General features: G+C 40.9%; 1 protein-coding gene across 1 annotated transcript; it reads left to right on the forward strand.

Annotated features, from left to right (window-relative positions):
- The first annotated feature begins 720 nt into the window (after positions 1-720).
- LOC125169471 (lysozyme-like protein 1) lies at positions 721-18230 on the forward strand. The gene is made up of 5 exons (XM_047864857.1): positions 721-829; positions 2988-3150; positions 3643-3801; positions 17092-17170; positions 17988-18230. Exons 2-5 carry the CDS (start codon positions 3012-3014, stop codon positions 18055-18057), a joined length of 447 nt encoding a protein of 148 aa, XP_047720813.1. The 5' UTR covers positions 721-829; positions 2988-3011; the 3' UTR covers positions 18058-18230.
- Positions 18231-18602: the final 372 nt, after the last annotated feature.

Here is an 18602-nt window from a genome sequence, read left to right on the forward strand (position 1 = left end):
CTGTTCTCCAAGACGACTATACAATTTTGCATTCCACCAGTGAAGAATGAGACTTCTCACTGACCCACAGCCTCATTGTCTTTGCGGATTGTCTGTTTGATTGATTTTAGTTATTCTAAGAGACGAGAAGCGGTATTTCATTTTGGTTTTAGTTTACATTTCTCTAATGGCAAAAGATGTTAACCATCTTTTATATGCTTATTTGCCATCTTCATGTTTTCTCTGATGAAATGTCTGTTCAGATCACTTGTCCATTTTTCAGTCGGGTGTTGCTGATCTCGCTAAAAATATTTTATTCACAATAACAAATTATAGCCAGATATTTTGGGCTTTTAATACAACTTTTAAGGACTAATTTCACCTCTATCTCATCCTTTTTCAAATTTTGGTTCTGTCTATGTTTCTAATTTATGGAACATTAGTACAGAAGAACATGAGTGTGGTTTACAATTTGATATATACCTACTGGGGGTACGGGCTCAAATTTCTTTATTGATGGGATTTGTGATAACATTTGGAGACTGTTGCCTGAGAGAGGACCTTGTGCTTGAAAGGGAAGCCCTGGCTGAGTTGAGCAGTGAGGAGGGCTGTTGTGGAGGAAGAAGAGAAAAGAAGAGTAAGGAAGGCCCAGAACACAGAGATCACCCAAGTCCCAAGAAGTAGGATTCTAGAATCTCTAGGCAATTGGGAACAAGAGTTAGGAACTCTTCTCTTGCTAAGGCTCTAAAGAAAGATTCTTGGTTGAAGACAGATCACTTTTGCCTTGTAAGAATCAGAAATGGCTTCACAGGGTGCAGGAAGCTCATGTAAGCTGCCAGTCACCGACTGAGTAAGTAGAATAATGTTCCTTTCACAGAATCACCTGAGCACGATCGCTGGGGCGGGCGCCAGGAATCTGCCTTTTTGATGAGACCTAAATTATTCCAGTGAAACCACCTATCCCAAAGAACCAGTAAAAGCCACCTCTGGCTTGAAGGGCAGAGAACAGTGTGCTTGGGGCTACCACTTCTGTGAGGTCTTGTTTCATTTTGTTTTGTTGGTGACCAGTAAGATTCTAAGGGGACCCTTTCACGCAGGCGATAGAAACCAACTTAATATGTAAGCTCTGCATCATAAACCTCAGGTATCTCCCTCTCAGCGCCTAGCGCAGAGCTCACTGTTGTACATAAGGGACCATTTCTGGAAGGGATCAGATGAGTATCTTAGACTTTGTGACCTCTACGGTCTCTAACACAACCACTCAACCCTGCGAAAAGCAGCCATACACATTCTATTACCGAATGGGCATAGCTATGTTCCGATAAAACTTTATTTACAAAAGCAGGCCTGGGTTGCTGAGCCTTGCTATTCACCAGTATGTATTCTGTATACACCAGATGACCTTATTGCTTAGTTACTTTAAAGCCCCCATAGTGACTCTTCCTCTGGTCTTTCTGAACACTCAGCCCTGTTTTTAGCATCACCTTTCAATTGGAGAATGTAACTCTAGGAGAGGAAACTAATAGCTTTAGAAATCTCTAGGCAATGGCAGAAAATTATGGTGGATGAAAATATGTATGAATATCAAGTTCAGTATCATACATTTCACTCCACCCCCATCCCAGCAAGACTGCTGTATTTGGGGAAGACATTGCTTTGAGAGAGGAAGCACTTCTAGAAAACCAGTAGACAACAAGGCATGGAACTCTTGATCCTACTCCCACTTTAAATAATTCAGTGGGGGTCTCTTTATGGCTTCTCTACTCCCACCACCAACACTTCCCTCCTCTTGTGATCCATGGTCATCTGTCCCCTCTTGCTCAACAGTCAATACCAAGACTTTTAAGGGAACCTATGCAGCAGTGATGGAGGGGCTCAGAAAAACATTGGCTTTGCAATATAACACTGATATTTTTGAAACAAGGCTCCCACATTTGGAAATGTATTAAGAGAACGGAAGAAAGATAAGATGCTAAATCTTATTTCATTTCATTTATTTTATTTTTATTTTTTGAGAGACAGAGCATGCATGCAAGTGGGGGAGGGGTAGAGGGAGAGGAGGGGAGAATCTCAAATAGGCTCCATGTTGAGAATCTCAAGCAGGTTCCCCCCAATGTAGGGCTCATTCTCATGACTATGAGATCATGACCTGAGTTGAAATCAAGAGTTGGGTGCTTAACTAATCGACCCCCCCAAGCACCCATAAGTCTTATTTCAATAAAGCCCCGATTAATAAATCTTAAAAGTTGCCCTTGCAGACCCATGTATCTGCCACCTCTGGTTGAAACTGGGGTGTATGTTTCCACATATATAAGGAATGCTTAACTCTTTGTATTCTATTTTGGTCTATTGATAGAGTTAAAATGGGACTCCTGGAAATGGAATGCCCTCTGTGGTTTCTAACTGAGCCTCAACAAAGAAGGGCTCATTTCTTTGCTGGTCTGATCCCAGAAACATAGCATATACTTGAAAGTGACCATGAAGAAAAGTATTAAGGAAAGAGCCTGTACTCATTCCTTCCTTGTACTGTTTACTCCTGTACTTTGTTTTTTCCCCATGCTGCTCTGAAAGATCGAAAGAAACAGAAATTGGGGGGTATGGGGGGGTGCTGGGCAAAATGGGTGAAGGGGATGGGAGACACAGGCTTCCATTTATGGGATGAATAAGTCACAGGAATAAAAGACACAGCATAGGGAATATAGTCAATGATATTGCCAGAACGTTGTATGGTGACACTTGTGATGAGCATAATGTAATGTATAAACTTGTCAAATTACCATGTTGTACAGCCGAAACTAACGTAACACTGTATGTCAATTATACTCAAAAAATTTTTTTAATTTAATAATTAAAATAAAATAAAGTAAAATAAAAATAAAAGTACCAGGAAAATTCTAGGCAGAACCATCCACAACTGTGGCAGATTTGAAGATCTCAATGGCAACAGACCTATCTCAGGACTCAGGACAGAGCAAGATTTTTTTGACGTGGTCTCCTGTCTTTGACAGGTTCTGCCTACAACAGACCTGGGGATGAAGGCTGCCAGCATCTTGGCCCTGATTGGCTGCCTGGTCACCGTCACTGAGTCCAAAGTCTACACTCGCTGTAAACTGGCAAAAATATTTTCAAGGGCTGGCCTGGACAATTACCAGGGCTTTAGCCTTGGAAACTGTGAGATTTCTTCCTTCCTGTTCTTTTTCTACTTTTGATCTCCCCCCCCCCCCCCCCACTGCCCGAGATATCAAAGTCTCCCCACACCTCCAGCCTTGGCTTGTCCCCAGCTCTTCCACGGTCTGCCCCACCAGGGACACCTTTTGGCTGTCCACATGTTCTTCTCAACCGCTGCTCTCTGGGGCTCCTGTCCTCCTCCCTGCCCCCTCCTGTCCTCACCCTTGGAGTCCATCAGTCAGGGAAGGAGAATACAACGCCACCCTTGCTGGTGCAGTAGGGGGAGGACCTGAGTTCCCATCTAGTCCAGGTGTAGCCACTGACAAGGTATGTGGCTTAGGGTGTGCTCCGTGGGTATACTACCTGCCCTGTCCTTCCTCAAGCTAGGTTGGGACCACAGCATTATTATAACATGTATAAAGAACTCTCCTTTAAGAGCAGGGTTGGAGGGGAAAACATACATTTACTGGCGTTTCTGGCTTTTTCCTCCTCTAGGGATCTGTATGGCATACTATGAGAGCCACTACAATACGACGGCGCAGACCCAGCTGGAGGATGGAAGCACTGATTATGGCATTTTCCAGATAAACAGCTTCACGTGGTGCAGACATGCTAAGCTACAGGAGAAGAACCACTGTCATGTCGCCTGCTCAGGTACGGTTTTGCTTTTCCAAAAATAACGTCCTGGGGGATAAAGGCAGGAAAGCTGATCATGGAACATCCACCCATTTTCTGTTTTAGCAGAGATTTCGAGTTCAGATGTGCAAGTAGATCTATACCATGCCAACAAATTATGGAACGGCCCCCCTGGGTGACACTCAGAGTTCTGTGGCCTGCTTGCCCAACGAGGACTTATTCCCTCTAGGATGGTTTTCATGAAGCCACCATAACAACAGAGGGGTGGACAGGTGACCTTATTATCCTTCCACGCATATGGACATGAAATATCTTCAACAGGAAGGAGAGAGTTGTTTGCCAACTGCTTTCCATAAGCAATTTGCTTGAAGTATGCATTTATGCTTATTTGTACAGAATGAGACCACTAAATACACTTTAAATTTCTTAAACAGTGGAAATTAAGCTAGAATTCACTCCGAGGGTGCTACTTCAATCGTTTAAAACATATACATGTGCACCGAGTTGAGGCTGGCAGAAAGCATCAGACTTTAGGACATATCATATACTTTATGACGTTAAATGACTATAACCAGGTGTTGGCTGAGTATGGTGGACTGCAGAAGACAAAGACGTTATGGATAAAGTCATGGAAAGTTTTGTAGACACAATGATATTTGATCTAAGACTTGGAAGATAAGTAAGATAAGTAAGATTTGGACATTCAGAGATGAATCATTTCAGGTTAAGGGAACAATGAAAGCTAAAAAGTGCATGTGGGGAGGTTCGGTGCACGCACAGAGAGCAGTGAGACATTTGTATTATCTAGAACAAAGGGAACATAAAGACAAATAACAGGACATGGGGTTGGAAAGGTTGATTACCACCTGGCTGTGAAGGGCCTTGGAGGCGAGGCTGAGACATGTGTACTGATCTCTGCCTGCAATCGGAAATCAACAGAGGCCAGTTGCCTGAGCACTGCTCCAGAAGGATTAATCTGCAAACAGGGTATGAGATAGGTTGAAGAAGAGACCGTTTAAGCGCCACTGCAAGTGTGGAGGGGAGAGAAAGATCTGAATGATGGTCATGGCTGGGAGTCATGGAGACTAACATGCAAGAGGTACTCAACCAATCATCTCCACTCTACAACGCGAGGGCAGGGGTTCATCTGTTTTGTTCACCGAGGTATCCTCATTGCCCAGAGTGGTACCTGGCCATAGTTTCGGGGTTCAAGAGATATTCGTTAAATAAATGAATGGAAGGAATGAGAAGCAAGGGTGAAGACACGGAGTTATAAGATATTCTGTGGCGAACTCCTTAGAAGCAAAAAATAAACTTAATTTCCTTTTGACACTACTATGTAATCAGTACATATGTCTGAATGTATGAAAGATTGAACAATGTGTTAATTTTCTGGTAAATTGTCCCTACACCTACATTAAAACAGAATGCTCACTAACTCCTGAGGCAGAGCACGCAATTGTCGATCAACTCTTAATTTAGAACATTCTTTTGATTAGCCAAAATCTACCTCCTTAAAGCTTTCTTCCATTAATTCTAGTTTTTCTTCTGGATTTATTCAAAATGAATTTGTTCAGCCTTATACATAGAAACTGATTTAAATGCTTGAAAATGACTAGTCGATATTTCTTGTCTTTAATTCCTTACCTTCTGGACTAAAACATTCAGTATCTTCACCTTCCTACAGGTGTGAATTTTAAACCCCTCCCCATCCACAGTCCATTTCATTAGCATCCCCAAGAACTTGCCAATGGAGTGAGTCTTCCAGTTAAACCCAGCAACTAGACATGTACGTTTTTAAAAATTTATTTCTTTAAATTCAAGTTAGTTAGCATACCATGCAGCATTGGTTTCGGGAGTAGAACCCACGGACATGCACATTTTTAGAAGTTGAAAAGCAGGAGGACAAAGTCTGGCTAATTTAGTAATTAGAGAAATTTGAGTCCTAAACTGACAGTGGGAAAAGCCAAGAAGCAACCACAGAATCCTAAAAGGGCTCAGAAATCAGCAGGATCAGCTAATTCCGGAAACTCTAGCGAAGGTAGGTAGAAAATAGGAGGATCGATTGGAAGTCCAATTAAGGAGCAGCTAGACCATCAGATTCCCTTCCTGACTCTATTTAGCTACTGACTGCTCCTCCCCAATCCTGGCAGAATACTGGAGCTTTCCCTTCTGGAGAGAGCAAGTAAAAAGTCCCTCAGCTGAGGGAGCTCAACACCCTGTGAATGGGAGAGCTCCATACTGAAGACATGGGAGATTGAATTGAACTTTCCATAGTCCCAGTCACTTTCCTCCAGTTAGATCTCAGAATGATGGAAGCCAGAAGAGAAGATTCTGTTCTGGGGGATTCAGACAGATGAAAAGGAAATAACTGAAGATTCTGAGTGGGACCTCTCCATGAACAAAACTAGCCAGAATTCCCTATAGTGAGATACATAGTTGAAAATCTCAGTGTCTGTGTACAGAATTCCTAATCAGCTTTTTATTTTTTTATTTATTTATTTTTTGTAAACGTTTATTTATTTTTGGGACAGAGAGAGACAGCATGAACGGGGGAGGGGCAGAGAGAGAGGGAGACACAGGATTGGAAACAGGCTCCAGGCTCTGAGCCATCAGCCCAGAGCCTGACGCGGGGCTCGAACTCACAGGCCGCAAGATCGTGACCTGGCTGAAGTCGGACGCTTAACCGACTGCGCCACCCAGGCGCCCCAAGCTTTTTAGTCTCTCTTTCTTAAATAAGTGCAGATAACCGAAGATCACCAGACATCATTGAAGCGTCATTGACGTGAAAGAATGAGACAAAGTAAAACAAAACAAAAACAAAACGGAAAAAAAACCAAAATCAGATAAAAGTAACTTGTTGAAAGCAGAGATGATACAGAGACGTGAAAATTTCAAATGAAAAAGGAAACTACCATTAATATTTTCATATACATAAACATGTCAGTCATATCAATGAAACAAGAAAAGGATGCTTTCTTTTATAAAAACAGAAGAAACATTTAGAGAACAAGAGCCCCTGGAAATTTAAAATATGATCGCAGACACGAAAACCTCCATAGATAAGTTGGAAGATAAGATTTAAGGACCTCTCCCTAAAAGCAGAATGACGAAGAAAGAGGCAGATGGAAAATAGGGGAAGTAAGGATAAGAAAAATAAATGGATCTGAGTAATACAAGTTTCAGCAGGATAAGAAGGGAAACAGTAGATAGAGTGACATCTTTCAAAAATATTTCCAGGACAGAAAGGCACGCGTCTCCAATTTATAAGGTTCATCACGGGAGGAGTACAGTCAATTAACATAGATTCACATTAAGGCACAGCCTCATGAAATTTCAGAAAACCGGGGAGTATTAGAATACACTATCGTCTTCAAAGAGAGAGAGAAACATGTTCCCTACAGAAGATCAAGCATCAGAGTGGCATCAGACTTCTCAATATCAACACTGGGAAGCTAGACGAAAATAGAGTCCTGTCTTTAAAATCTTAAAGAAAAGCTATTTCCAATCTAAATTTCCACACTAGCCAAATCCTCAATATATTATGAGTATAGAATGAATAGATTTTGAGACAAACAAGTTGTCTTTCCTACAGAAAGAATCCCGACTTGGTAAAACATAACCAATTCAAACTAAGTAATTCAGGAATTTTTAAAAGGGAGCTACTTACAAAAGTGCAGTCAGATTGCAGGGAAACCCCAGGAGTATTGAAGTAAGGGATTTGAAACAGCAAACCATTACTAACTCCTGGCCCAAGGGGAAATGGAGAGAGAGCGGTGACCCACACCCAGGTACAGGGTCCGTATGGCGAAGGCTACCTTGTAGGAGCTGTGACCTCCCATCGATGGACACAGTTTGTTCTCGGTGACTGGACAGAAAAAAAACCTGAGGAAACGTATACATCCCAACTTCACTGTCCTTTTCCCTTGCAATCTCCTGCTGGTGTTCACCGTTCAACCCTGAGGTCAGAGGAGGGGGCGGGCGGAGGCGGGGTGTCTACTGATGTCATCCATGTAGATCAGTCTCTTAGTGCACAGAAAAAGGTGTTCCACCAAAAGGACAAGGTAAACCAAGAAATAGGAAGACACAGATCCACAAAACAAGACATTTCAATAAAGGAGAGAGCCAAAGGGAAGGCCCAAGATGATTATAAGGGATGATCCCAGGATGAATTTTTACACTTGATTTCTAAAATGATTCTATTGCAGTAGTCTATATGGTTTCAAACCTTCAAAATGATTTGCACCTTATTTGTGACATAGATCTATGGTCACCATACAGCATATAATTAGGGCAAATGTGCATTTGAAAAACTTATGTGTATTCTACAGTTGCTAGGAGGATATTCTATACTATATATATATGTGTGTGTGTGTATATATGTATATATACATAATAAGCATCTATACTAGATGTATATTTTATAATTATCTATAAGTATATTATATACTTATTTTCTTACTTATGCTATCAAGCAATGATAAAGATGTATTGAAATCTCCAACTATAAAATTACAATTTACATATTTCTTCTTTCAGATTTGCCCATTTTTGAAGCCTCTGTTATTAGATACATACATATTGAGGACTGTTAAATCTTCCTAATTAGTTGACCCTTTTATCATTAGTTCCAATGCTCCTCCTTAACTCTGATAATATTTCTTATCCCCAAATCTACTTTACCTGATAGTACTATAGTGATTCAGGTTTCTTTGCACAATATATTTCTTTCCATTCTGTTACTTAAAAAAATTTTTTTTATGTTTATTTAATTTTGAGAAAGAGAGAGAGAGACAGAGCACAAGCGGGGGAGGGCAGAGAGAGAGGGAGACACAGAATCCGAAGCAGGCTCCAGGCTCTGAGCTGTCAGCACGGAGCCCGATGCGGGGCTCGAACTCACAAACAGAGAGATCATGACCTGAGCTGAAAGTCAGACATTCAACCAACTGAGCCACCGAGGCTCCCCACCATTTTTTTACTTTTCACTTATCTACATCTTTATATTTACTGTGAATTTCTTACAGACCGCACATAGTTAGGTGTTGCTTTTATATCCGGTCCAACAGTTTCTGCTTTTTGTTAAGAATTTTTAGACCGGGGGGCGCCTGGGTGTTTCATTCGGTTAAGTGTCCGACTTCGGCTCAGGTCTTGATCTCACAGTTTGTGAGTTCAAGCCCCACATCGGGTTCTGGGCTGTCAGCTCAGAGCCTGGAGCCTGCTTCAGATTCTGTGTCTCCCTCTCTCTCTGCCCTTCCCCCCCTCCTTCTCTCTTTCTGTGAAAAATGAATAAAATATTAAAAAAATTTTAACAACAAAAAAAAGAATTTTTAGACCAGAGGTCAGCAAACTCTATTCTTTCTTTCTTCCTTTCTTTCTTTCTTTCTTTCTTTCTTTCTTCTTTCAATTTCATTGTGGTTTATTTTTTTAACATTTTAAACATTTAACATTCTAAACATTTAAATCCAAGTTAACATGTAGTATAATAATGATTTCAGGAACAGAATTTAGTGATTCATCACTTACATATGACACCCAGCGCTCATCCCAACAAGTGCCCTCCTTAACGCCCATTGCCCATTTAGCCCATCCCCTCACCCAACACCCCACCAGCAATCCTCAGTTTGTTCTCTGTATTTAAGAGTCTCTTATGGTTTGTCTCCCTCTTTGTTTATATCTTATTTTTACTTCCTTTCCCCTATGTTCATCTGTTTTGTTTCTTGAATTCCACCCGTGAGTGAAATCATATGATATTTGTCTTTCTCTGACTGACTTATTTTGCTTGGCATAACACACCCTAGTTCCATCCACACTGTCGCAAATGGCAGGATTTCATTCTTTTTGATCACCGAGTAGTATTCCCTTCTTTTCCACATCTTCTTTATCCATTCGTCAGTCGATGGACATCTGGGCTCTTTCCACACTTGGGCTATTGTCGATAGTGCCAGCAAATTGTTTTTTTAAAGGGCCAGATAGTAAATTTTTTAGTGTTGTGTACAGTCTCGGTTGGAACTTTCAACTCTCCGTGTAACGCAAAAGCAGTCATAGAGAAGATGCGAATGAGTAAGCATGGCTGTGTTCCCATAAAACTTTATTTACAAAAACAGAGCATAGGCCTGTGGGCCAGTTTGCTGGACGTTAGATCATTTATATCCAATGTCATTACTTACACGGTTACTTTAAAATCCACTGTCTTGGGTTTTTTTGTTTGTTTTCTCTTAGTGCCATCTAGTTCGGGTTCATTTTTTTCTGCCTTCTTTTGGATTATTGGATTTTTTTCAGTACTCTCTTTCCTCCATTGGCTTGTTAGCTGCACTTCTGTTTTATTTACAGCGTTTACTCTAAGGTTTACAACATGCATCATCTTCTCACATTCTACCTTCAAATAACATTATACTCATGTATAATACGCGAGTCTTATAACTATATACTTATTTCCCCATCCCATCCTTTATGCTGTGTTGCCCTGCACCTTACTTCAACGTGTTATATACACCTCATGCATTTTTGCCTGAAGCAATTATCTTTTAAGTAACTTTTTTAACTGAGGAAAAGGGTCTCTTTATATTTGCCACACATTTACCATTTCCAACTCTCCTCACTCCTTCAGTAGAGTTCACTTGGGTAGGCAGTTAAGCGATATCATTTTCCTCCAGCCTAAAGAATATCCTTCAGTATTTTTTTTTGGAGTGGAGGTCTACTAAAAAGCATTTTCTCAGCTTTTATCTGCCTGAAAATGTCTATATTTCATTTTTTTCTTTGAGGGCTATTTGCTCTCCATATAAAATTCTAAGCTGGAGGCTGTTTTTCTCTAAATGTGTTAAAGATACCCTTTCGTCTTCTGGCTCATTTTGTTTTTTTTGAGAAACTGGTGATCTTCTGATTTGCATCCCCAGGGTGTAATGTCTCTTTTTTTTCTCTACCTGCATTTAAGGTTTCTTTATAATGTCCAATTTTCAGCAATGTGATCATGAAGTCTGTTTTCTTATGTTTCTCTTACTTGATATTCATTAACATTTTGGATCCCTGGGTTTATAATTTTCATCTTTTCTCCTTTGAAAATTCTAATGACACATGCGTTAGATCACTTGATATTGTCCCATAGGTCACCGACACTCTTCCTTTTTTTCTGTCTTTTCCCCTTTCTGTGTTTTATTTTCAATAGTTTCCATTGCTCTATCTTCACATTCTCTGGTCTTTTTTCTGAAGTGCCTAATCTATTAAATTCATTCATTGAATTTTTCATTTCCGATATTGTGTATTTTCAGTGCTGGGTGATCGGTTTATGTATTTCATTTCCCTCATTTTATTCATGTTTTTGTTTAAGTCCTTGATATCAATAAGCATATTTATAAATTATTTTACATTTCTTGCCTGGTAATTCAATAAACTGTGCCATTTCTGGGTCTTAACTGCTCTTTCCCATGGTTATGGGTCACATTCTTATACCTCTTTGCACATATAATAACATTTTGTTGGATACTAAACATAGTATGTATTACATTTTTAAGTGTCTCAATTATGTTGTCAAGGTCCTTTAAGGACTATTGGATTTCATCTTGGCAAGTCATTAATTCTGATCGGCTTGACCCTGTTAATACTTGCTTTTAAATTGTGGTAGGGAAGTTCGCTAGTAGTATTTATGGTAAGGCTAATTTAACCCAACTACGAAGGCATAGCTTTTCTAGTGTCTTTTGAATGTCCAGGGGTTCACCAAGCTCTCTTCCCTCTGACTACTCAGAAAACAAATGTCTCCCAGCCCTGTGTGAGCTCTGTAATTGTACAGGTCCCTGGTAATCATTTTCTAACTAGCTTCATGGAGTTTTACCCCTTGCGAACCCCGTTAAGCTTTCGGTCAAAAACTCAGTGGAATCCCTATGCAGATTTCTCGTGTTCTCCTTCTGGGTGGCCCCTGCCTCTCAGATTCTCTTCTCCACAAATTCCACTTGCCTTGGCCTCTTATCTCTGTCTCCTCCACTTAAACTGCCATCTCCTGCCTGGGTTTTACCTTTCTTGCTTGAACAGTGCCTCTGGGCAGAAACTCACGGCAATCATAAGACTCTCCTCATTTGGTTTCTATCTTTCAAGGGTCACGATCTTGCATTGCTTGCCGTCTAATGTCTGAAAATAATGTTTTCATGTATTTGTCTAGTTTCCTAGCTGTTTACAGTGGGAGAGAAAATCTGTGACTCCGTCACGACCTGGCTTCACTTTACTTGCAGTTGACTAATTTAATATTGTTCAATTTAGTTTGAAATAAGGAAGTCTGGGGCAAACATATATCTGCAAGGCAATCTTGAATTCTAGGAAATGAAAATGTTGGACTGTTCATGGTGAGAGGTGAAGGAACTCTCATATCTGCTTTCTCATCATAAAGAGCATGGGATTTTCAGAGACAGCTTTAAAATAGAAAACAGGATGTTGGTTTTATATCCTAATCACCCCTTAGTAACTGGCTTCCCTCATCCTCAGGCCAGAGAAGCTTTAATTATGGACGATGTTATTCTGTCCCATGTATTACAGAAGTAGGGACATTTGTCATGGGAACTGGGAAACAAGTTAGCATTGGGGTATCTTTACAAGAAACATTACATTTCATAAATGTATGGTTCATATGTACCTCCTGCCCATCTTCCAAAGCTATACCATCTCCTCACACCCATACCAAATTGTGTTTCCAGAATTCCTGCCTACCTTCCCCAAACTATTTAGACAGAATATTTGTATGTATACGTATGTATAAATATAAACATATATATGTGTATGCACACACATGATAGTAAAATATCAATCTTTATTTTCGTCTAATAGCACAGACCTCTTTAAAACGAGAGATGTTTAAGGGGGGGGGAAAGGGTGATTTTTGTCTCTCGTATCTAGTCTCATCTACCTATATTAATCTCTATTTCTCATCAGCCTGATATCTGAGTTGGCCTTTGTCACTTCAGAGAGGGGAAGGAGATTTAAATTGTAGGCATGGTAGCGATATTTTAGTTGGAAGGCAGAAGGATGCTGGCGAGAGACAGACAGACTTTATAGCAGAACCAACTTACCTGAAAATAAGTTATTCTTTTTTGTAGATTGTTGCCATTTTCTGTTGTTGGATGTGGGAGAATAAACTATTCAGCTGAATAATGCTTTGCTGTTCAACAGAACCCTTTGACTGGACAGACTTGTCTATTTAAAGTAAATTGAGCAGAAGCAATTCTTGGCATGGATCCTTGTAAACACTTGCTCTCTTGACTCATTTCTGCCCCTCTGCTGCCCCTCTGTGGTGGTTTCCTTGTGTCTTCGCATCTCAGCACATCAAGTTCGTGTTTCCCAGCCCCCGTCTTCCTCAACAAATTTTCCTGAGCAAATTCAAAGTCACGTCCAACTAGCACTTTGAAAACATCTCACTTAGGCAACATAAAGCTATCGCAAAATGGGAGACTGACAAACTTTACAAGGTCTCCACCACATGGTTCTGCAGCAGCTAATCTCCAGCCAGTGACCGGAGCTACCAATGGCTGTCAATGGCTACACAGCATCTCCAGCCAAGCAAACTGCCTTACCCCAAACACAAGCCTTCCACTTTGTGTTCCAGTCCTGTCTTCCCGCGTGTTCCAGTCCTGGCATAATATAATACTCTCTACTTCTTGCCCACTATGTATAATTTATGTCCTTCCCACCCCTTGAGGCCCCACTGAACCCACTTCTCTTAGGAAACAGTCTCCAACCACTTCCTAATACAAACCCCACAATATCTCAGCACTTATCAAGAATTTATACACACAGGGGCACCTGGGTGGCTCAGTCATTTAAGCATCCGACTCTTGATTTCGGCTCAGGTCATGATCTCTAGGTTCATGGGATAGAGTTCTGAGTTGGTCTCTGTGCTGATAGCATGGACCCTGCCTGGGATTCTCTCTCTGTCTCTCTCTCTCTCTGTCTCTCTCTCTCTCTCTCTCTCTCTCTCTCTCTCTCTCTTTCTCTCTCTCTCTCTGCTCTTCCCCAACTCATGCATGCATACACACATACACACGTGCTCTCTTTCTCTCTCTTTCAATAAATAAACATTAAAAAAATAATTACGCACACAAAATAAAGTGTTTCTATGTAATTGGAATGTGTATCAGATACCAAGAATTTAAGTTTGGATAATCTCCTAATAAATAATTACTTGAAAAATTAATAAAGTATTTATATTTTTATTATCAACTTCATTAGCATATAGTCTTATAAGCAGAAATCTTTGCTTAAGTGGCCATGTTGGAAGGAAGCAGTGGAGACAACAGAATTTAAGCCCTAGGTTTGAATGCAGACTCATTTACTGGGTGTAGACCTCAGTTTAATGGGCCAATAACGGTACTCACCCACATAGTTGTTCCAAGTCCTAACAGAGATAATACATGGAGGGACTTAACATGAGCCTGACACAGAGTATTTTTTCTATAAAGGCAGGTGTTAGTAACAGTAATTGCTATTCTAACTATTCATCTCCCTAGAAACAAGGTGCCTATAAGCTAACAAAGCTTTATTTTTCACTGTGTATCAAAGGATGAATTTGAATATATTGTCCCAATTGGTCATCACTTATAGCTCATATTTTTCATTAATTTTCTCTTGTTTAGCAGAATTTTGTTTTAAATTTAAAAACCGCCACATTTGGATGAATTTGCTTAAAAGCAATCTATTACTACCCGTATCTTCTGGTTTAGCTTATCTGAGAAAGGAACTTAATTAGCAACTAAGTTGGCATACTCAGGAAAAACACCATTTTCAACTGAGTTTACAAAATAATTTTGTGTTTTAGCGATCCATTTGACCGCAATATGATTCTTTTTTGTTATATTTTTCTGAAAATAAAAAGAATGCATTTTTACCGTAAAAAAATTAGAAACATGCAGGGAAGATTTAAAGCATTGGTGATGCCACAATTTGGAGCTAAACCTTCAAATACTGGTGGCTATGACTATCTTTTTATTTTCTCTCTAAACCGGTGCTGTCCAATCGTACTTTCTGTGACGACGGAAATGTTTTCTGGGCTATCCAATATGAGAACGACTAGTAACAATAAAGATGTTATAAAGCATCTGAAATGTAGTGAGAGCACTTGACGAACTGAAGTTCTGATTGTATAAATTCATTTAGATTTAAATAGCCCCATATAGCTAATGTTTACCAAATTGAATGGTGTAGCTCTAGGTGGATCTTTTTACAATCCTGAGAACTTCATATTGGGAGCATTTCCCACTATTATGAAACCACGTCAACCCGTGATTTTAAATGGCACCTTATTCCATTCTGTGGAGGTATTATTATTAATGTGAACATCCCTAATTATGAGGCAATTAGCACTCTTACGCTTGAAAATCAATTTCCTCTTACACATTAAGCTGCAATAAACTACTCTGTAAATAAATCTTTGTCTCGGGTCGTAATGAATTCCTTAAGATAGGCCCAGAAAGAGAAATTGCTAGCTGAAAGGATAAAAACCACTTTAAGACTCTTGACACATGCTGTTCAATTGCTTTCCTGAAAAGCTGAACCTGTTATATTCTCACCAGGAAGTACGGAAGAGTGCCTATTTCATCGCACCCTCGTCAACACGGAGTATTACCCCATTCTTTCAAGATCTTTGCTTAATTGATAAATAAAAATGCCATCAAATGGCTCCGGCTTTTATGTCTTGGATCAGTGGTTGTGATGGGCAGGGAGATGGACGACCCAGATTCCCCTTGAAGGGAAGATGTCTGGCTTCTGCGACATCTGCGCATTTGTAGACGTCTACCCGGTACCTCCTTTAGGGTCTGTCTTAACCCCAGAGGACTGTCTAATCTCACACTGTGCCCCTCTGCAACAGTCCACACCCAGGGACTGAGTGATGCAGAGGCCTAAGGACGTAGCCATTTGGGGGCACCTGGGTGGCTCAGTTGGCTCAGGTCGTGATCTCATGGTTCACGGGATGGACCCCTGTGTTCAGTAAGGAACGCTAAGAGCGAGGAGCGCTCTTGGGGTCCTCTCTCTCCTCTCTCTGCCCTTCCCCGTGCATGCATGCACATGTACACTCGCTGTCTCTCAAAATAAGTAAATAAATGTTTAAAAAAAAAAAGACTTAGCTATTTGGGCACAACTTGGCCAACTTCGGTGAGCCTGCATCACAACTGAATATCTCCATCGGCCCAGTCCTGCTTCTGCCCTCTTCCTTCCACAGATGTGGATCTCTGATACGTGTTGGCATCCCAAACCCATCTTTGCATTTGCTTCTGAAGAACCTGCCATTCAACAGAAGTGATGCTAGACTTTATACTTTTTGCCTTTTTCTGTCATGTTTGCATTGAGGATTTTGAGCCCACTTCTGGACAAGCAGGAGAGAATGCAGATACCAATGATTTCATTTGCAATCAAACGATTCCTTATGTCTGAAAGCCATAGAAAAAATAATAAAGACTAATGTATTTGACATAAAAAATTTGCCTATGATAAACACCTTGGGTAGAACTTGCTTTTAATGCACAAACTACAAAGTTAAATGGACAAGGTTCATATTTACCTATAAGGAGATCACATGTGTCAAAGTAACCCAAGTAGAGAAAACCTTGCGCTTACTGTGCCTCTTACTTGTGTGTTTCTTCAGGACACAGAAAACATTCTCCTACTGTGTCTTTTTTTAAAAAAAATTATTTTAGGGGCGCCTGGGTGGCTTAGTCGGTTAGGCGGCCGACTTAGGCTCAGGTCATGATTTCGCGGTCCATGAGTTCGAGCCCTGCGTCGGGCTCTGTGCTGACAGCTCAGAGCCTGGAGCCTGTTTCAGATTCTGTGTCTCCCTCTCTCTGACCCTCCCCCGGTCATGCTCTGTCTCTCTCTGTCTCAAAAATAAATAAACGTTAAAAAATTTAAAAAAAAATTATTTTAGAGAGAGAGCATGTGCATGAGGGAAAGGGAGGGACAGAGAGAGAGAGAGAGAGAGAGAGAGAGAGTCTTAAGCATCTGAGCATGGAGCTCGATGCCTGATGTGGAGTTCATTCCCATGACCCTGGGATCGTGACCTGAGCTGAAATCAAAAGTCAGATGCTCAAAGTCCCAGGCGCCACCTACTGTGTCTTCTCTAAACACATTTCCAAAAACCCTTCAGGACTAAAACTTCAAAAAGTCAAGATATTCTACTCTAGAAATTAAAAAAAAAAAAATTCTTTGGTTTGTGAAGAAGCTCAACAAAAATAAGAATGCATCTCTGAGTTCTTCCTACCCTCCCGTTCCAAAAAATAGTGACTGGGGGCTCCCCTCAAATAACAGTCTCAGCTAATACTGTACTTCTCTCTTTTACAGCCTTGCTCACTGACGACCTCACAGATGCGATTATCTGTGCCAAGAAAATTGCTAAAGAGACAGAAGGGATGAACTATTGGTAAGAGTCTCCTTGGGAGACTTGGACCGGCCAGGGCAAAAAAACCGACCGTGTGTCCATTCATCACAGCTGCAGCGGGCACTGACAAACTCCCCTTTGCAGAATGGTCCAATGATTTTAATGGGACCTTGTCTATACCCTCCCCCATGAGTGTGTGGGTGTACCATGAACACCGTGAAAGGGGTTTCTACGGGGAGGAGAGATGTTATGAGTCATGGCGATGTGTGATTATCTTTCACATTAAGATGGTCCAAACAGTGGAACGATAGGTATTTTCGAATGTGAATTGCTGGTGAAGGCAATACACCAGAGGGAAAAAGCTTGAGCTTGTTCAACTTTTGGATATAGTTTTGGAGAGCTAGAGCAACATTTTGTGGGGAGAGAGAACAGGAAGCAGCGAGAGAAGAATAACCATGTCAGCCATACCCTACATTAGCTGGAAACAGCCCTAGGATTGTGCAGAGACATGGTTTCTGGTGCTCACTGTCAATTTCTGAGGCTGAGTGTCTTATGAACATTGCCAACCAGGTCACCCACCTGGGGAACCTGAATTTTCAGAGGTGGAGGTGTTTAACTAAATGACCCATCCTTATGCAAGTTGTTTCCCTGTTGCTGAGGCTAATAAGGACTAGGAGAAAATCAAGGAGAGAGAGTCTTAACTCTGTCCACAGGGACAGAGTCCTTGGATCTCAGAAATGAATAAAACAAAATCCTGGGTGCTGCTGGTTGTTTTGGTTAATTACCTATGGTTTTGGACCTAAGAATATTTGGACTGTCATGCTTCTTTCTGTTCTCCTTGCTTCCCTGTCCTCCTCAGGCAAGGCTGGAAGAAACACTGCGAGGGCAAGGACCTGTCTGAATGGAAAAAGGGATGTGAGGTCTCCTGAACCGGAATCGGACCCAGGACGCTCTGCAACAAGTCCCTAGGATTTGTAATATGTCAAAATGCTGGTATCACCTTGTCCCCCTTCCTCTTGATGTTCCTTCTCAAAGCTGGAGAGGGAAAACTAAGTTATCATTTTAAGGAAATAAATATTTCCACTTAAGTATCTTTACCTCACCCAGACTCCATCTCAGTGATATCATAAAAGCACCCTGGTTAAGATTTGGAAAGTCACCTGCAAAATGTTCTGGTTCCAGGAAGAATGAAATTCTGCCATCATTATAAGGATTACTGGTTCCTGTGGCCCTGAAACAGCTTCTCATTTACAAAGAATACTCCCAGGTCACGGAGAACACTAGATGAATGACCATAGTTCGCTGACTTCTGTCCTGAAACACTAGGTCACTCTTCTGGTCAGCAGACACACAGTCCTTCCTCAGCTTACCACTGCCAGAGAGAATGTTCTCTGCCCTCTAGGCAATCCTGACGGACACTCCAATGGAAATAAAGTGGTGAAGTGCAGCTCTCATCTCCAATGTTAGGAGAGTT

This window comes from Prionailurus viverrinus, chromosome B4 (assembly GCF_022837055.1).
Source record: "Prionailurus viverrinus isolate Anna chromosome B4, UM_Priviv_1.0, whole genome shotgun sequence".
Lineage (NCBI taxonomy): Eukaryota > Metazoa > Chordata > Mammalia > Carnivora > Felidae > Prionailurus > Prionailurus viverrinus.

Bases quoted from the DNA above. Each gene is read 5' to 3' on its own strand.
- LOC125169471 (XM_047864857.1), top strand. From the start codon at position 3,012: ATGAAGGCTGCCAGCATCTTGGCCCTGATTGGCTGCCTGGTCACCGTC. The intron at 3,802-17,091 runs GTACGGTTTTGC...TCTCTTTTACAG, and splicing joins CTGTCATGTCGCCTGCTCAG to CCTTGCTCACTGACGACCTC. The intron at 17,171-17,987 runs GTAAGAGTCTCC...TGTCCTCCTCAG, and splicing joins ACAGAAGGGATGAACTATTG to GCAAGGCTGGAAGAAACACT.